Source organism: Muscardinus avellanarius, assembly GCF_963383645.1.
Source record: "Muscardinus avellanarius genome assembly, chromosome: 12".
NCBI classification, from domain to species: domain Eukaryota; kingdom Metazoa; phylum Chordata; class Mammalia; order Rodentia; family Gliridae; genus Muscardinus; species Muscardinus avellanarius.
The window spans coordinates 14,036,568-14,056,551 of record NC_137798.1 but is presented as its reverse complement, the minus strand read 5'-3'; the positions used below and the strand labels follow the sequence as shown (position 1 = coordinate 14,056,551).

General features: G+C 42.6%; 1 protein-coding gene across 1 annotated transcript in view; it reads right to left on the bottom strand.

Moving 5' to 3' along the window:
* Window positions 1-19,984, bottom strand: part of UBR1 (ubiquitin protein ligase E3 component n-recognin 1) — a gene marked incomplete at both ends in the record, with an annotated part of 123,588 nt that overhangs the window by 35,232 nt on the left and 68,372 nt on the right. Inside the window, 6 exons of the mRNA XM_080707719.1 lie at window positions 4,968-5,117; window positions 6,730-6,823; window positions 8,652-8,857; window positions 13,063-13,244; window positions 14,135-14,221; window positions 18,547-18,656. Coding sequence (XP_080563845.1) covers window positions 4,968-5,117; window positions 6,730-6,823; window positions 8,652-8,857; window positions 13,063-13,244; window positions 14,135-14,221; window positions 18,547-18,656 — 829 coding nt within the window. The remainder of the gene's footprint in view (window positions 1-4,967; window positions 5,118-6,729; window positions 6,824-8,651; window positions 8,858-13,062; window positions 13,245-14,134; window positions 14,222-18,546; window positions 18,657-19,984) is intronic.

Sequence of the window (19,984 nt, the reverse complement as noted above, 5' to 3'; positions counted from 1 at the left end):
AAATGTCTCCAGATTAACTCTATAGCCCATAGAAGCAAGTGTCTAAAAATCTTCAAAGCAGGAGTAAAACACCACCCATCCACGTACTACCCAGAAGACATGCCATTCTAGTTGCTCAAATAAACAACTAGGTGTTGCCACTGACTTTCCTGATTCCCCACACCTATTAACCAGTCTTACAGGCTTTAGCTTCCAAGCATCTTCCAAGCTGGTCACTTCCTTCTACCTCCACCTATTACTCCAGTCCAAGTCACACCGTTCTCCACCTGAACTACTTCAATAGACTCGAACTCTTCTGTGTGCCCTTATTAAGCATGAATCCATCACACAGCGCTGTACACCAGGTTATCTTAGTCCTCTGTCGAGCTTCTCGGTGGGTTCCCATCCTCCACAAAACTAGGAGATTCTCACTCCCTAACCTGGCTCACAGCTGTGCGGCCTGCTCTGCTCTTTGCTCTCAGCTGCAGGACGGCGTTCTGCTGGGTCTGAGGGTGCCGGCCGGCCCCGCGGGGCCTCTGCTCTGATCTGCCTTCCAGAGCACAGCACCACGCACCATTCACGCTATTTGGTCTCCAAGAGGCGTCCATGTTAGAGAAGAGCTCCTCGGCACTTCTCTACATGGTGTCATATGGCCATTCTGACTGAGCGACCAGTGACAGGAGCCCAAGCAGCAGTGCGGGCTGCGGCACTTCCTCTCCCTCCCCTCGCGGCGGGCGTCCCGCGGCCCTACGCTGCACTGCCTGGGTCCTGCTAGAATCGAGAGAAGGTATCTCTCCCTGAGAGCGCTGAGGTGGTGAAGCTAAGGCCAAACACCCAAGCCTAGGGCAAAACCCGGAGGCTCGGACCTCCTCCTGAAGAGACTACAGAAAGGGCAGAAGTGCTTGGACTCAGGAGACCACAACACAGCCAAGGCCAGGATGAAGCAGCAGCTGCCACGTGCAGGACAGGCAAGACCTGGGACTGGGGACCACACGTCCACCCCACAGCATCGCCCAGAGAAGTCCTCACTCGTCACCAGCAAGCGTGCGGGGTTAGCCAGGCCCCTCTCGACCCCTCCCCACCCACTGGACTTTTAGATATGGCAGGCAGGGATGGAGCGGGCACTAGCCAGGGCTTCTCAGCTGGCTAGCCAGAAAAGACAGTGGTTCTGCTGGGGCTGCTGAGAAGGGAAAGCGGGTTGAAGAGGGGCTCTGAGTTCACCTCTGGTTAAACTGAGACTTCTACACACTCACTGTAGACCCAGGTAAGGGCCCAGAAATAGAAAAGACCAGTAATGCTGCACACTTTTTCTTTTGTGAGAAACTGGAGAGAAATGATTTCTTTTTTTGGAGGAAAATGTTCCAAAATTGGTTGGCTGAGTCTTGCCAATAATGTGGCAGGCTCACCATCCCATGACTAGCCTGGTACAGTTGGGAAAGGTGCACCGAGTGAGATGTGTCTTTTGTGCTTCTCAGTGTTTTTTCCCTTAGGCTCCTATTGCTTCATGTTTCCATTATGGTAGGTTTAGAGAACCCTCAGAAAAGAAATGGATTTGCCTGCCTGAAACTACCGTGCCCACCGAACCATCTTTATTATCTCTTACAATTGCAAATAATGTGAACACTGACGAACGTTGTTCATGGAAAACAGGCACCCCTTCTCTCTCTTCCAGCTTGTTGCTTTTGATAGTTTTGAGATAGTGTATCTAAGATCACTGGTTTAGGAGTTGGTAGCACCTTGGTCAAGTTTTCTATCCTCTCTGGGTTTCTGTTTCCTCATTTGTAGAGTTAAATATGTATAAGATTGACTCTGATTCTAAATTTTATAACTGTCCACAGAAAAGCCTTAGGCTATTTGTTGTAAAAGTGAAAGTGGGGAATGCCCACAGCTGAGCCTCTGCTCTCTACCAACTGGGACAGTACCAGAGGGGAACCGTTTGAGGATTATGTGAAGAAAGAGGGAATTCTTTACAGGTATCACGGTCTTGAGGGTCAAGGAAAGAAAACCTCTTAAGAAGCGACCTGTGAAGATTCTTGCCTCCTACCCCACCCGTGTTCCCTCAGCACTGGGGCCTTTGTTGCTAAAAAGCTGCCCTGGCTGGGTGTGGTGGCACATGCTTGTAATCCCTGCGCTTGGGAGGCAGAGACAGGAGGATCGCGCAAGTTTGAAGCCAGCCGTGCTGGCTTAAGAGACCCTGTTTCCAAATAAAAAGCATAAAATAGGTCTGGGAGTGTAGCCCGGAGGTAGTAGGGTTTCCAGGAACCTGCGCAGTCACACCCAGGTAAAGCCCCGAGTCCCAGATGCATTCGGATGCCAGGGGGACTATAAGAAGAATGGAAAAAGGGATAAACTGAATTATACCCTGTGTCTGGGGGCTTAGTGGCACTGTGGAGCTAGAGCAGCAGGTGCTGAAGATGACTCATCCTGGAGGAGCTGGGGACAGTGGGCACGGCTGCAGGACAGAGCTCTGCCTTCCTAGCACTCACTAACCCAGCTCATGTGTGATAAGCATAATAATAAAATATGGCATCTTGGATTCACGAACAGGTAGAAGGAAGGGGCCGTGCAGGGGGCACCTTCACTCTAGATACCCCAGCTTGCGGGCTTACTGAATGTGACGAGAGCATCAGGTGAGAACTAGCTGCTCCGGAGAGCAGCTCCCACCATCTGCTCCGGCCCTTTCACCTCACTGACATACCAACCACAGGCCTGTGGTGGGCGGCAGGTGACCTCAGCACACCTATCTACATATATACGTACATAGACATACACACATATTATGTGAATATACATACATATAATTTTAAAAAAGTGTCGTTCACTAGCCTTTCTCCAGTCTTACCCTGTTATTTTAGTTTTTTTTTCATAGTACTTCTCATTACTTAGCTCTTTGTAATAAAGTTTATTGCCAGCTACTCTTTCATGGGATGTAAATTTCTTGGTTCTTGCTAAGAACCAAGGCAACTAGAAACCAATGTTATTTAAAAAAAACTATAAAACCAGACTGTTGAAAGTACAGTCTTAAGTGAAGTGAAAATAAAATGAACTAGGCCACAATCTACATAACAGGGAACAAATTTAACTACAGAAATTTCTTCTTGGTTCTCAAAAATAAAAGGTAGTATCATTTTATGAGTGGTTATGACTAATTTACTTTATTTTATTATTATTATTTGCCACACTAGGGATGAAACCCAGGGGCATTCTACCTCAGTGCTACACCCCAGCCCAATTTTTTATTCTTTATTTTGAAACAGGGTCTGAATTGCAAAGGGCCTAAGTATCTGAGGCTGTCCATGGTCCCCCTGTCTTAGCCTCCCAAATGCTGGGATTACAAGCTTGCGCCACCAAGCCCAGCTTTTATTTTATTTTTTACATACTAATATGTAGTTGGGGGCAGTGGCATACACCTGTAATACAATCTACCTAGGAGGCAAAGGATTATGAGTTCAAGGCAGCTTGTGCAACTTTGCTTCAAAATAAAAATAATGGATGGGAAGTGGCCTAGCAGCAAGGCACTAGCCTAGCAGTGAGCAGTCAAGGTTCAAGCTCCTTGAGGTTCAAGCCCAAAACAAACAAACAAAACAAAATGAAAACAGGCTGGGGACAGAGCTCAGTACAATGTCTGCTTAACTTGTACTAGGCCCTGGTTCAGTGTTCAGCACCCCTTCTCCCAAAGAATCTAGTTATTGTTTTTTTTGTGTGTGGTACTGGGGATGGAACCCAGGGGCATTCTACCTCTGAGCCTCATCCCCAGCCCTGTTTGTTTTTATTCTTATTGGGGTCTTTTTTTGGTGGTACAAAGGATGGAATCCAGGGGCATTCTACCTTTGAGGTACAACTGGAGTTGTACAGCCCTACTTTATTTTATTCTTTATTTTGAAATAGGGTTTCACTGAGTTGCAAAGGACCTCACTTAGTACCTGTGGCTATCTGCGAACCACTATCCTCCTGTCTCAGCCTCCCAAATGCTGGGGTTACAAGCATACACCATAAGGCCCAGCTATTTGTATTCTTTATTTTGAAACAAGGTGTCACTGAGTTGCAAAGGGCCTCATTAAGTAGCTGAGGCTGTCCACAAAATGCAATCCTCCTGTCTCAGCCTCCGGTATGAATGACGGGATTACAAGTGTGCACCACCAGGAGTTTTGTGTTTTTAGATACATTTCTAATTTTTTTTACCAAAGTATTACCTATTTAAATTTTGTGGTACTAGGGGTGGAATCAGGTGAACTTCTACCTCCCGGCTGTAACACCCAGCCCTATTTTTTATTTGAGAACATGGTTGCTGAGATCCTGAGTTGCTGAGGCTGACTTCAAATCTATGATCCTCCTATCTCAGTTGCCCGATTACTGAGATTACAGGCCTGTGTCACCGTATCTGGCTGCCAAAATGGTACTGTGTGTGTGTGTGTGCGCGCGCGCACGCGTGAGCGCATTACTAGGGGTGGAACCCAGGAGTCTTATAACTCTGGAAGATTCTTAGACCTTTTTTTTTAACTTGGGTCTCGCTAAGTTGCTGAGAAGCTCACTAAGTTGCCGAAGCTAGCTTCAAACACGCAATCATCCTGTCTCAGCCTCCCAAGTACTGGGATTACAAGTGTGTATCACCATGCCAGCTTTGAAATAAATTTTTTTTTTGTAGTACTGGAGATGGAACCCAGGGGCTTTCTACCCCAGGCTACACTCCTAGACCTATTTTTATATTTTATTTGGAAACAAGGTCTCACTAAGTTGCTGAGCGCCTAAGTAGCTGAGACTGGCTTTGAACCTGCGTGATCCCCATCTAAGCCTTCCAAGTACTGTGATTACAAGAGTATGCCACCACACTAGGCACTCATTTTTAAGTATGATACAAGTTATGAAATGAAAAAGTATTAATTCCATTAAAGAGTAAAAAGAAAATAATCTAACAAAAACAAGCACAAATTAAAAGAATTAAAGACAGCTTTAAAAAAAATCTAACCAAAACATAAATTAAGATATACCTGTTTATCTTCTGAGGTTGTAAAGGAATAATAGGAATCACAGTATTGCACAGAGACTTGCAAAGAGGGCAAAGATATTCTCCACTCTCCAAGTCAAAGAGGTCAACGTGAACACGCTGCTGAGAGCTCAGCTGCACGGCTTCAAAGTACCTGCAAAATCCAAAGGCATGGCTTCACTTAGAACTTGCTTTAATCCAAGTAAGAAAGATCTGAAAAGTTTGCCCCAATTAACATCTTTAGAATTTACATAAAATCCAGTTGTGATGGCACATGCCAGTACTCCTACTGCTTGGGAGCTGAGACAGGAGGATCGTAGATTCAAGATCAGCCTCAGCAGCTTAGTGGGACTCTATGTCCAAACAAAGTTAAAATAAAAAGGGTACATGGGGAAGGTGTGTGTGAAGGTGTGGGTATAACTTGGAGCTAGAATGTCTCTGGGTTCAATCCCCAGTAACACAATATACACACATGAGAAAGAAAGAAAGAAAGAAAGAAAGGGGAAGGAAGGAAGGAGGGAGGGAAGAAAGCAGAAGGAAGGGGAAGGGAAAAAGAACTTACATTAAAAAATAGGTATGTTAAACTAGAGAAAATAGGCATGTTAAACTAAAGAAGAAACATGCTGGGCTGCCCATTCTATTGGGAAGCATACTGGAAAGTTTACCATGCAGATACAAATTTAAAATAAATAGAATGAATTATAACATCTATCTCAAAAGCATGAAGACATAATTTTAGATACTAATTCCCTAGTTTCCAATGATCAACTACAGTAGTAAGGACTGTCATAGGAAAAAGCTATATATTTTAATCCAATGCCAAGTGGGTAAACTCTTATACAAAGGATTTCTCAGAGGCAAGGATGGTGTTGCATACTTGTAATTCCAGTACTTGGGAAGCTGAGACTTGAGGATTGCAGGTTCAAAGCCAGCCTCAGCAACTTAGCAAGGCTTTCACCAGCCTAGTGAGACTTTGTTCCCAAATAAGAAAGAAAATCAGACTGTGGGTATAGCTTGGAGGTAGAATGCCTTGGGTTTAGTCCCTAGTACCAAAAAAAAAAAAAAAAAAAAAAAAAAATCTCAGGTTTATATTTCTGAATATTTTCTTCTTCTTTTTTTCTCCCCATGTCTGGGGATGAAACCCAGGGGCATTTGACCTCCAAGCTACACCCCCTGCCCTATTTTTTTATTCTTTATTTTGAAACTGGGTCTCACTAAGTTGCAGATGGCCTCACTGAGGCTGTCTGTGAACCATGATCCTCAGGTCTCAGCCTCCTGAATGCTGGGATTACAAGCATGTGCCACCACGCCCAGCTATTTTTTATCTTTTCTTGAAATGTAACCAGAACTTCTTTCCGTGTCTCAAAGGCAGTTTTCACTCTATGTTTTAAGATTTTCAAAATAAGGATTACTATTTCTTTCATGTAAATATTGATTAGTTTGTGGAAAGCAAGCACAAAAGAATAAAAAAAAAAAAAAAACCTTCTATTTTCTCCAGTGTTAGAGACTGAACCCAGGGCTTCTTACATGCTGAGTACGTGCTTTGCCACTGAGCTGTACCTCCAACCCCTGAAAACCTCGAGTTGATACCTTTATACCCCCATTTCAAAGACTTATAATAATTAGTACCATGCAAGCAGAGTTAGTAATTAACATTGCTTCAATTGTCCCTAAGAAGGAAGGGAAAGAGACACGGGGAACACGCCTCCCGCATCCTGCAGTGGGCTCCCCTGCCCCAGCTTCTGTCAAGGGGCCAGGCCACTCACTTCTGCCAGCATGCCGCGTGCATCACGTGGCCGCAGCTCCCGGCGTAAGTCCCACACGCCAAGCCAGGATCCATGAAGAGTGCGTCCAGGCTCTCTAGTTCAGAAAGACAAAAGAGGAATGCATTCATGTCTTCAAAGTTATAACAAAGGAGTGTGTGGGGAAGTCATCAAGCTAAAAATTCTCACGATAAAGTTCACTTCTGAGGAACATCCAGTATCACAGTATAAGAACAGCAGAATAAAAGTTATTAATAGAGGCTAATATAAAGCCAGACTCTCAGGTAGGACTGTAAAATTAGTATGAATTAATGACAACCTGATCTTTCATTTATATTTTAATCTTGAACATTAGGTTTAAGCTGAATTATCTTGAGTGTTGAAGTGATTTTAAAGAATAATTTGGGCACGGTGGCGCGTGCTTGTAATCCCAGCACTGAGGAGGCTGAGACGGGAGGATCTCAGTTCGCGGACAGCCTCAGCAACTTAGTGAGGCCCTTTGCAACTCAGTGAGACCCTGTTTTCAAATATATTAAAAAATAGGGCTGGGAGTATAGCCTAGAGGAAGAAAGCCCCTGGGTTCCATCCCCCCAGTATCACACACACAAAAACCTAAAAAACAGAACTGGAGGTGTAGCTCGGAGGTGCAGTGCCTCTGGGTTCCATCCCCAGTACTACCAACAACAACAACAAAAAAAAAAGAGTAATTTGAATGGATGATAATTTTAAGAGCATTTAACCTAATGAAAAAATCCAAGACTAGGGATTTCAGATTCTGGTTTCATCTCCAATCACATCTTAGGAAAGTCACCCAACTTCTCTTGGTTCCCTCATCTGTAAAATGGGCCAATTCAGAGCATTGTTGTGAAGGTTTGGTAGGTAAATTCACTTAGCACACTTACTCAGTGAATTGCCACAAGTAAGTATTCTCTAAATGTTTAGTATTCACTAAGTACTCATTCCTATTATTTTGAGGACGTTTAAAAAATAAAGCAGCTAATTTCTGATGTGATGTAAGTAACAAAATGCCTAATTAGTATTCTTACCAAGTAAATGTATAACATGAATCTAATCATAATCATCAGAAAAATACATAATATGAGTTACTGTGTAAGACAGTTGGCTTGCAGTCCTCATGCAAGTTATTAGCATGAAAACAAAAGAAACTGGCAACACAGGAACATGCTTGGATTCTGAGTGAAGAAAAAAAGTCTATCGACTGAAGACATTGTGAGTAGACTTAGATTTCCTACTTGGTGATATTCCTGAATTCTTTTTAAGTGACTTTTTTTTTTTTGCGGGTCTAGGATGGAACCCAGGGCTTTAGACCTCTGAGCTACACCCCCTGCCCAATTTTTCAGTCTTTATTTTGAAATCAGCTCTGAGTTGCGGAGGCCTCACTAAGTAGCTGAGGCTGTCCGCGAACCGCGATTCTTCAGTGTCAGCCTCCCGAATGCTGGGATTACAAGTGTGTGCCACCATACCCAGCTTAAGTTTCTTATATATAGTAATGATATAGTAGATAAATACTAGATTGTTCTTAGTTTAAGAAAATAAATGCAGAAATACTTAGGCATGAAATGTCATGATACCTGTAACCTACTTTTAAATGGCTCAGCAAAAAGTAAGGTAAAATAAAACCAGCAGTCGACAGAGAGACTGAATGAGCAGTGTGGTCAAGTGCTACAGAAAATTATATAAAAAAAAGGCAAGCAGCTAACATGGCATGAAAGTCTACATTCTATTTTACATGTGGTTTAACTGTGATCTGATTAAGTAAAACTAAATATAACCAGGCTTAACTGTGATCTGATTAAGTAAAACTAAACATAACCTCACTTACAAACATCTTTCAAAAATATTTTTTCTAAGTGCACAGATATGAAAAGAAATGCTCAAAAGGATATTTATTAAACAATACATACCCACTGGGAGGTCTATGGGTTTCCCCCTGTGCTGGGTTAAGGCGGTGGATTTCTGGACACAGGCTGACAATACCATGGCATTATTTTCTATTTTTACCTCTTGTTCTTCTTGGCAGAGGATGCATGTCAGCACCTCCTTTTCGGTAACAGTCGGACCCCGTTTAGGACCCAAAGCGATTCTAGAGTAGTCGCTGACTGTTGGGGTGCTACCAAAAGAAACAACCAGAAATGAGAACATATGTTTTGGCCACCTGTCTACATTTTGGTAGATTTTAAGTAAACGTAGACAAGAACTTTAAGAATAAAGTAATAAAAATAAAAATATTTAGAATATATATTTATTATTTATTGGAGCTGGCGTTGAACTCAGGGGGATTCTACAACGGAGCCACATCCCCAGCCCTATCTTATACAATTATTTATTTATTTTATTTTTGCGATACTAGAGATTGAACCCAGGGGCATTCTAACTCTGAGCTAAACTCCCAGCCCTATTTCTTCTTCTTCTTCTTCTTTTTTTTTTTGGTGGTACTAGGGAAGAAACCGAGGGGCTACCTCCGGGCTATACTCCCAGCCCTATTTTCTTTTTTTAAATTTTATTTGCAATTTTTTTTTTTTTTTTTTTTTTTGGTGGTACTGGGGTTCCTGGAAGCCCTTCTACCTCCGGGCTACACTCCAAGACCTATTTTTACATTTTAATTTTGGAAACAGGGTCTCCTAAGCCAGAGCGCGTGGCTGGCTTCAAACCTGTGCGATCCTCCTGTCTCTGTCTCCCAAGCGCGGGGATTACAAGCGTGCGCCACCACGCTCGGCTTTTTTTATATTTTATTTGGAAATAGGGTCTCACTACATTGCTCAGAGCCTCCCTCACTAACTAGCTGAGGCTGGCTTTGAACCTGTGCAATCCTCCTGTCTCAGCCTCCCAAGTACTGGGATTACAAGCCTGTGCCATCACACCCGGCTTGTTCTTTATTTTTTGGAACAAGGTCTCACTGAGTTGCAAAGGGCTTCACTAAGTAGCTGAGGCTGTCTGTGAAATGCAATCCTCCCGTCTCGGCCTCCCAAATGCTGGGATTATAAGCGTGCGCCGCCACGCCCGGCCTTTATTTTTTATTCTGAAACAGGGTCTCACTAAGTTGCAGAGGGCCTAAGATGCTGAGGCTGGCCGCGAACCTGTGATTCTCCTGTCTCAGCCTCCCAAGTATTGAGATCGCATCACTACGCCTTGCTCCATTGTTACTTTATTAAAGCACCAAGCTGGGTTATTTCATTTTTCTAAAAATAAAAGTAGTGTATACTTAACTGAGAAATTTTGGAAAACTTAGAAAAGAATAAAAAAGAAAAAGCATTGCATTCCTACAACCGAGGGGTGGCCACTAGTCACCCTGCATGTTTCCTTACAGGTCACTTTATAAAGTATTTTTTTCTTTCTTTTTTTTTTTGGTGGTACTGGGGTTCCTGGAAGTCCTTCTACCTCTGGACTACACTCCCAGACCTATATTATGTTTTACTTTTGGAAACAGGGTCTCTTAAGCCAGAGCAAGCAGCTGGCTTAGAACCTGCGTAATCTTCCAAGCGTGGGGATTACAAACGTGCGCCACCACGCCCGGCCTTTTCTTATTTTTATTTTGAAACCAGGTCTCACTAGGTTGATGGGAGACTCAATACTTTCTGAGGCTGGCCTTGAACCTGCGACCCTCCTCTCTCAGCCTCCCAAGTACTGGGATTACAAGCGTGCGCCACCACACCTGGCTCTCTTCCATTGCCCCTACTCACTCCTCACAACAATCCTATGAGGTAAGTATAATTATCTACATTTTTTTTTTTTTTTTGGTGGTACTGGGGTTCCTGGAAACCCTTCTACCTCCAGGCTACACTTCAGACCCATTTTATAATTTTTAATTTGGAAACAGGGTCTCTTAAGCCAGAGAGGCTGGCTTCCAATCTGCACTCTCCTCCTGCCTCCACCTCCCAAGTGTGGAGATTACAAGTGTGCACTACCATGCCCGGCAATTTTTTATATTTTTCATTTGGAAACAGGGTCTTAAGCCAGCACGGCTGACTTCGAACCTGTGTGATCCTCCTGTCTCCGCCTTCCAAGCGCGGGGATTACAAGCGTGCACCAACATGCACGGCTAATTATCTACATTTTTCAGAGGAAGAAAAGCCTAGACATCCCAAGAAGATGGATTGTATATCATCACTAGTAAGTGGCCGGGTCTGCATTTAATCCAGGTAGCCTGGTCTCAGGCACCATGGTCTGAATGACATCACACTATTATCTTGTAAAAAAAGCTCCCTGAAATATGCTGGATCGTTTAGCAAACTTGAAATAACTTTCATGTTTAGCAATGTATATGATTCATATAACAAATTATGCAGGTGTGTGTGTGGGGAGGTGGTCTTGGGGACTGGACTCAGGGGCATTCTACCTGAGCTACACCCCCAGACCGTTTTAAAATTTTGTTTAGAAACAGGGTCTCACTAGGTTGCTGAGAGTCTAAGTTGCTGAGGCTATCCTCAAACCTGCAGACTAACTTTAGCTTTATCTCTAACTTTTGATTATTAAAGGGAAAATGTATTAATTATATAATTAAAATTGTGACTTAGGGATAAGAAAAGCCTTAAATAAGACACAAAAAGCTAAAACTTGCGAACATAAAATGTGCCTCTATCAAAACTGAAAGTTTCTTTAAGGCCAAATTTCATAATTAATGTTAAAGAAATAGGAGAAAATATGACAAATATAATTTTTAAAGAACTTATATAAATAAGAAAAGAGAAAAGCACTCAACAGAGACAGGAAAAGGATAACAACAGGCAGTTTGTAGAAGATAAAATGTAAAACGTCAGTGAATATGAGAAGATGCTCAAGCTAATATTAACTAGTAACGAGGGTAATTTAGCCAGCAAAAATGTTTGTGTGGTGTTGGGGATAGGACCCAGAGCCTTAAACATGCTAGGCAAGCCCTTCACTTCTTTTTTTTCTGAGGGTCTGGGGATGGAACCCAGGGGCATTTGACTTCCGAGGTACACCCCTTGTCCTATTTTTTTTTCTTTATTTTGAAACCGGGTCTCACTGAGTTGCAGAGGGCCTCACTAAGTAGCTGAGGCTGTCCACGAACCACGATCCTCCGGTCTCAGCCTCCCAAATGCTGGAATTACAAGCGTGCGCCACCACGCCCGGCTCAAGCCCTTCACTTCTGAGCTATGTTACTAGTTGATAAATTTTAAGTTCTGATCTTATTAGATATTTCCAAGTAGCAATAATAGCTAAGTATTAGTGAGAATGAACAGAGATGCTCATATACTGCTGCAAACAGAAACTGGCAAAACTACTCTGAAGGGCAGTATGACCATATCTACTAAAACCTGGACCCAGCTCTTGCACGTACTGGATTTTACCCTTGAGAATTACTTGCACGAATGCACAAGACACAAAAATGTTCTGACAAACTGTACTGTGGGAAAATGAGAAGCTAAATGTCCAAAATCAGATGGAATACTGGACATCCACACCATGGCAAACTATGCGGCAGTTATGAAGAGTGATGGACAGCTCTGTATGGTGGCATATGCCTATAATCCTAGTACTTGGAAGGCTGCAACAGGAAGAACTGCAGGTTCAAGGACAGCTTCAGCAACTTAGAAAGGTCCTCAGCAACTTAGTGAGATCCTGTTTCAAAATAAAAAATGAAATAGGGCTGGGGGCATAGCTCAGAGGTTGAATGCCCCAGATTAAATCCGCAGCAAAACCCACCTTCAAAAACAAAGAAAGAATAACTAAATAAACCACCTTTTTCAGCTAATGAATCTTTTTGAAATCTGCAAGAATTTCAGGTATTTATGTGAGCGAATGTGTAATTATGTATCTAAAAATGTTCATGTGTTCACAATTAATAGTGGTTGAGTTCTATTTTTGCTGTTCCCAACTTTCTATCTTTTCTATTATAAAATAATTTTAAAAGCCAGCCATGGTGGCACATGCTTGTAATCCTAGCCTTTGGGAGGCTCAGAGAAGAATCAGCTATTTGGTGAGGGCCTTTGTGACTCAGTGTGATACTGTTTCCAAATAAAGAATAAAAAAAATAGGGCTGGGGATGTAGCTTGGAGGTAGAATGCTCCTGGGTTCCATTCCAAGTACTGCAAAAATAAAATAATTTTGAAGCCGGGAGTAGTGCTACATGCTTGTAATCCCAGTACTTGGGAGGCTTAGATAGGAGGCAGAGGCTTAGACAGGAAGTGTAGCTCAGAGACAGAATACCCCTGGGTTTTAATCCCCAATATCTTTCTCTTTTTCTCTTTCTCTCTCTCTCCCTCACTCCCTACCTCTGTCCGTCCATCCCCCTCACACACACACATGCGCAGAAGAGCATGATTTAAAATGAGTATTTAATTTTTTTCATTTCACCTCTCTTCCTCCATAATGGAATCCTCTTTCCCAGGCATTTCTGACGTATTGTCATACATAAGTTTGTGGGTTTCAATGAAGTTCTTCTGTAGGGCAGACATCTGAGCCATAATCTTCTGGCGATGGAGCCTAGCAGCTTCCGCTTTTCTTTTTCGTTCTGCTTTCTCTTTATCATGAGTAATCTGAATATTAAGAAACCATGAAATTAGGTTAAAAAAATTATACTTATATACAGATCTCTTATATATCTTATCTCTTATATATCTCTTATCTGATGTGGTTGGGACCAGATTTCCCAAGTACTATAATTATTGGTCATCCACCAGCCTTTCATAAAAGAATATTGTTTATTAATTACACAACGCCAGTGACTATGAGATTTTTTTTTTTTTTTTTTGCGGGTCTGGGGATGAACCCAGGGGCATTCAACCTCCGATCTACACCCCCTGCCCTATTTTTTATTCTTTATTTTGAAACCGGGTCCCACTGAGTTGCAGAGGGCCTCACTAAGTAGCTGAGTCTGTCCGTGAACCGTGATCCTCTGGTCTCAGCCTCCCGAATGCTGGGATTACAAGCGTGCGCCACCACTCCCGGCTAGAGATATGTTTTTATTTTACACTTTTAAATATTTTTATTTTGTGGTACCGGGGAAGGAACCCCGGGGCATTCTACCTCCAAGCCACACCCCCAGCCCTATTTCTTTATTTTGAAACAGGATCTCACTGAGTTGCAAACGACCTCACTAAGTAGCTGAGGCTGTCCGTGAACCCAATCTTCCTTTCTCAGCCTCCTAAATGCTGGGATTACAAGCGTGCGCTGCCACGCCCACTTAAAATATTTTAATATTAATAAAAAATGGTATTGCTGGAACTCCACTGTACATCAAGTTCCTCTGCTTTTGTAAAATATCTAAATTGTACTGAGCAACTGTCAAGAGTCATTAACCCTTGAAGTACAGAAGCCTAATAAATAAGATAGCGAGAGCACGTGTACTTTACAGTAAACAGGCTCCACTTAACAAAAAGCAGCGATTTCCCAATCCCAGAAGAGCACGCGAGCTGGGAGGGCGCACCTCATCGCTCTTCACAGATTCCAGGCCTGAAGTAGTTGCTACAACTGAACACGACTTTTCTCTTAATCGCTTCACGGTGTCAAACATCTGTAAGGAACAGGTGAAATGTTAAAAGATTTGGTTAAACTAACCAGGAAGATATAAATTCACTAATCTGAGTTAGTTTTCATGTCTTGAAATGTCTTTGACTTATACTATTTCAGCTTATGGGGAAAAAGGTGACGCTGTCTGCTACAAATAATTACAAGCGTGCGCTACCACGCCCAGCTCTGGCACCCAGGAAGAAAAAGAAGAAGAAAAGGAACAAAGGAAGGAAGGAAGGAGGGAGGGAGGGCAGGAGGGAGGGGAGGAAGGAAGGAAAGAAAGGAAAAAGAAAGAAAGAAAGAAAAAAAGAAAGAAAGAAAGAAAGAACGAACGAACGAACGAACGATCTGGGCATGGTGGTGCACATTTGTAATCCTAGCATTCAGGAGGCTGAGACTGGAGGATCCAGGTTTGAGGACAGTCTCAGCTATTTCTTGGTGAGGCCCTTCCCAACTCCGTGAAACCGTTAAAAAAAAAAAAAAAAAAAAAAAAGACTAAAAAATATGGCTAGGGTTACATCTCAAAGGCACAATGCTCCTAAGTCCCATCCCCAGTACGGAAAAAAATCAATAAATGTGGGTGCCAGATGTGTGACACATAGTTTTAGTCCCAGTACTTGGGAGGCGGAGACAGAGAGGTTCAAGGAACAGCCTCAGCAAGTAGTGAGACTCTCATCAAACAAGGGATTCCCTGTTTCAAAATAAAAATAAAGTAGGTCTGGGGGTTTAGCTGGAGGTAAAATGCCCCCATGTTCCATCCCCAGTGCCACCTAAATAAGTAAATAAATATTTCATATATATGTGTGTGTACACACACACACACACACACACACACACACACACACATATGGACTTTGTTGCCAAGGGTGGTTTTACATTACTGGGCTAAGCAATCTTCCCACCTTAGCCTCGACTAGCTGGGACCACAGACATGTACCAACATGCTGCCTTAAAATAACATTTTACGCCAGGCGTGGTGGCTCACGCTTGTAATCCCCGCGCTTGGGAGGTGGAGACAGGAGGATCGCGCAGGTTCGAAGCCAGCCGCGCGCGCTGGCTTAGGAGACCCTTTTTCCAAAATGAAAATGTAAAAATAGGTCTGGGAGTGTAGCCCGGAGGTAGAAGGGCTTCCAGGAACCCCAGTACCACCAAAAAAATTAAAAAAATAAATAAAAAATAACATTTTACTGCCAGGCGTGTTGGTGCACGCTTATAATCCTAGCATTCAGGAGGCTGAGACAGGAGGATAACAGTTCTTGAACAGCCTCAGCTACTTAGTGAGGCCCTTTGCAACTCAGTGAGACCCCCAGTTTAAAATGAAGAATAAAAAATAGAGCTGGAGGTGTACCTCGGAGGTAGTATGGCCCTGGGTTCCATCCCCAGTAGCACAAAATAAATACATAAATAAACAAATAAAATTTTTGTTTTTCCTTTTTTTTTGTGGTACTGGGATTAAACACAATACTTGGTATAGACCAGAAAAACACTATACAACTGAGCTATATCCCCAACCCTTTTAAAATTTTATTATTTTGCAGAACTGGGATTTTTATTTTGTGTGGGGGGGGGGTCTAGGGATGAAACCCAGGGGCACCTGACCTCCAAGCTACACCCCCTGCCCTTTTTTTTATTCTTTATTTTGAGACAGGGTATCACTAAGTTGCAGAGGGCCTCACTAAGTGGATGAGGCTGTCCGTGAACTGCAATCCTCCGGTCTCAGCCTCCTAAATGCTGGGATTAAAAGTGTAAGCCACCATGCCTGGTGTAGAACTGGAATTTGAACTCAGGGGTATTCTACCTCTGAGCTACACCCCATCCCTTTTTTTTTATTCTTTATTTTGAAACAGGGTCTCACTAAGTTGCATAGGGCTTCACTATGTGGATGAAGCTGGCTTCAAACTGGTGATCCTCCTGTCTCCACCTCCCAAATACTGGGATTACAAGTGTGTGTCACCACACCCAGTTTAAATTTTATTTTGAGACAAGATCACAGCTAAGTTACCAGGCTGGCCTTGAATTTACAACTCTCCTGGCTCAGCCTCCTAAGTAGCTGAGATAATAGGTATGTGCCAGCAAGCCTGGCTAAAATACATTTTTAATGCAAAGATACAAAATGGAAAGTGTAATACCTCTCCAGACCTTGAGTAAAATACAGGCTATCAGGGTTGAACATGGTGGTGAATGCCTATAATCCCAGTACTTGGGAAGCTAAAACAAGAGGATCACAGGGTTGAGGACAATCTTAGCAACGTAGCAAGACTCTCAGCTACGTAAACAGTTTCAAAAACGGAATAAAAAGGGAAGGAGTGTAGCTTCAATTCTCAGTATTAAAAAAAATTATCAGTATTTCCAGGAAAAAATGATCATAAAACAGTAGGTCTGTAGCTCAGTTGTACAGCTGTGTGCTTAGTATTCACAAGGCTCCAAGTTCAATGAAGTGAAAGAAGGCAAAGAAAGAATAGGAGGCATTAGGTCCTCCATAAATATAGGCTGCATATCCATGGGTTCCACCAACCTGTACTGAAAATATCTGAAAAATAATTGCATCTATACTAAACATGGCAGACTTTTCTTATTATTCCGTGCACAATATACCATAACTATTCACATAGGAACATTATGACAGGTAATACAGATAGTGGAGAACATATGCATATTACGCAGAGGGAGGCGCAATCTTGAATTTTAGTATCTACAGGTGGGGCAGAGTGGAAAGGAAGGGGTTTCCTGGAACCAGTCCCTGTGTATACTGAGGGACAGCTGTGTATAGTAATGCAGCACTTTACAAGGATATATTCTGAGAACTGTATTGTTAAACGATTGTTACTGTGCAAACTTCACAGATTATATACAAACTAAGATTGCTATGACATCACTAAGTAACATAATTTTTTGAGATTACCATCTTTATAAATCCATCGCCCCCCCCCCCCCCCCGTGTGGCACTGCAAATGAACTCAGGGGCATTCTACCTCCAAGCTACACGCCCAGCACTATTATTCATTTATTATTATTATTTATTTTTTGGGGGGGGTGGTACTGGGGTTCCTGGAAAACCTTCTACCTCCGGGCTACACTCCCAGGCCTATTTTATATTTTATTTGGAAACAGGGTCTCTTAAGCCAGCGCGGCTGGCTTCGAACCTGGGCGATCCTCCTGTCTCCGCCTCCCAAATGCGGAGATTACAAGCGTGCCCACCATGCCAGGCACACATACAATTTTATACCTACTTTTTTCACTTAATCATTTATCTTTGAAGATATTTTCACAACAGCACATACAAATGTTTCTCCCTCTTTTTAACTAATGTCAAGGTTTTGGCAATAGAATGGTACATCTACAAAACTAATCAATATTTCAAAGGGGCCTCAGTCTCATGAAAAAACTTCCTACAAGACACATTCACAACATAGCCTCATATTAAGCATCTGGGTAAAATAGCTAATGTTTCCAAGAGCAAATACTTGTGCTTTTCACATATTTTGGTAATGAACGTTAGTATTTCTAGTAGAAAATAAATTTGGGGGAATAGATAAACAATTTATAATACTGCGTTAATGTTAACGAGACATGAATTGGACTAAAAGCTCAAGTTTTTTTAATGGCACTGGAGATTGAACCCAGGGGTATCCTACCTCCCAGCTACATCCCAGCACTGTTTTTTATTATTTTATTTTGAAGCAAGGTCTCACTGAGTTGTAAAAGGGCCTCACTAAGTAGCTGAGGCCGGCCGTGTACCATGATCCTGTCTCAGCATCCCAAATGCTGAGATTACAAGCGTGCACCAAAATACCCAACTTCAATTTATTTTCTTAGTAAAATTATTTTTTTTGTGTGTGTGTGTGTGTGATACTGGGGATGGAACCCATGGACATTCTACCTCTGAGCTACATCCCAATTCCTATTTTTTATTTTGGGACTTTGCTTTTGTGGTATTGGGATGGAACCCAGGGGCTTTCTACCCCCGGGCTATACCCCCAGACCTATTTTATATTTTATTTGGCAACAAGGGTCTCACTAAGTCGCTGAGAACCTCACTGAGCAGCTGAGGCTGGCCTCGACCCTGTGCAACCTCCTGTCTCAGCCTCCCCAGCATGGGGATCACGAGTGTTATACTGTCATATGCACCAGGTGGGCTGACCGCAGGCTCCTACCCATGTTACCAGAGTGAACGACGGGCTGATCCACCATCGAGTTGTGTGTAAGTAGACTCCATGACGCTCACACAGGATGCAATCACTTAAAATGCAATTATCATGATGTATCCTCATTTAAGTGGCCTTTGTTTGTATTTAAACCAGGATCTGAACACTTTACTTTTCTCTTTACCTGGAGGATCCATGTGATCATGTCCTTCTGGCCTTCTAACTGGGGAATTCCTTTGAGTTTTTCCAAAAGCATTTGTATATTCTGAGCATTCATGGCTGAACTTCCCAATCCTTTTTCAAAATACAAAATTTATATAATTGATACATATCTTCATAATTATGCATACATTCCAATTTTTGCGTGTGTAGTACTGGGGATTGAGCCCAGGGGCATTCTATCTCCTAGTTATACCTCTGGCCCTATTTTATTTTTGAAGCAAGGTCTCACTAGGTTGATGAGAGCCTCACTACTCGCTGGGGCTGTCTTTAACTTGCCATCCTCCTATCTGAGTCTCTCAAGTACTGGGATTGATTATAAGCATGTGCCACCACACCTAGCTACATTACAATTTTTAATTAATGTTATTCCCATTGATAACCAACATTTGCTAATCATTCCAACTAAATTAAATTTAAATTTCTTTCTTTTTTTAGTACTGGGGATGGACATTCTACCTACAAGCTACACCCCCAGCCCTATTTTTTATTCTTTATTTTGAAAGAGGGTCTCACTGAGTTGTAAAGGGCCTCACTAAGTAGCTGAGCTGTCCAAGAACCATGGTCCTTCTGTCTCAGCCTCCTGAATGCTGGGATTACAAGTGAGTGCCACCACACCCGGCTCATTTATTTATTTTTTTATTTTTTTGGTGGTACTGGGGTTCCTGGAAGCCCTTCTACCTCCAGGCTATACTCCCAGACCTATTTTATATTTTTTTTAGATTTGGAAACAGGGTCTCTTAAGCCAGCGAGGCTGGCTCCAAACCAGCGCGATCCTCCTCTCTCCACCTCCCAAGCGTGGGGATTACAAGCGTGCACCACCATGCCCGGCCTCATTTACTGTTTTGAAACAGGGTCTCACTATGAAGTGAGGATGATCTTGAATCTGGGATTTATTGCAGGTATATGCCACCATGTTCTGCACTACCTTAACTTTTCATTCAAAAAATCTGAAATTATATGAAGTACTAAGTTGCAATTATATAAAGCAGTAAGTGCTAAATTTATTTATTTACTTATTATTATTTTTTGGTGGTACTGGGGTTCCTGGAAACCGTTCTACCTCCGGGCTACACTCCCAGACCTATTTTTATATTTTTATTTGGAAACAGGGACTCTTCAGCCAGCAAAGCTGGCTTCGAACCTGTGCAATCCTCCTGTCTCTCCCTCCCAAGTGTGGGGATTACAAGCATGTGCCACAATGCCAGGACCTAAATTTATTTTTTTAATTAATTTTTTTGGTACTGGGGGTGAAACCAGGTGCTTTTCTACCTCCGGGCTATACTCTCAGACCTATTTTATACTCTATTTGGAAACAGGGTCTCACTAAGTTGCTGAGAGCCTCACTAAAGAGCTGAGGCTGGCTTCAAACCTGTGCGATCCTCCTGTCTCGGCCTCCCGAG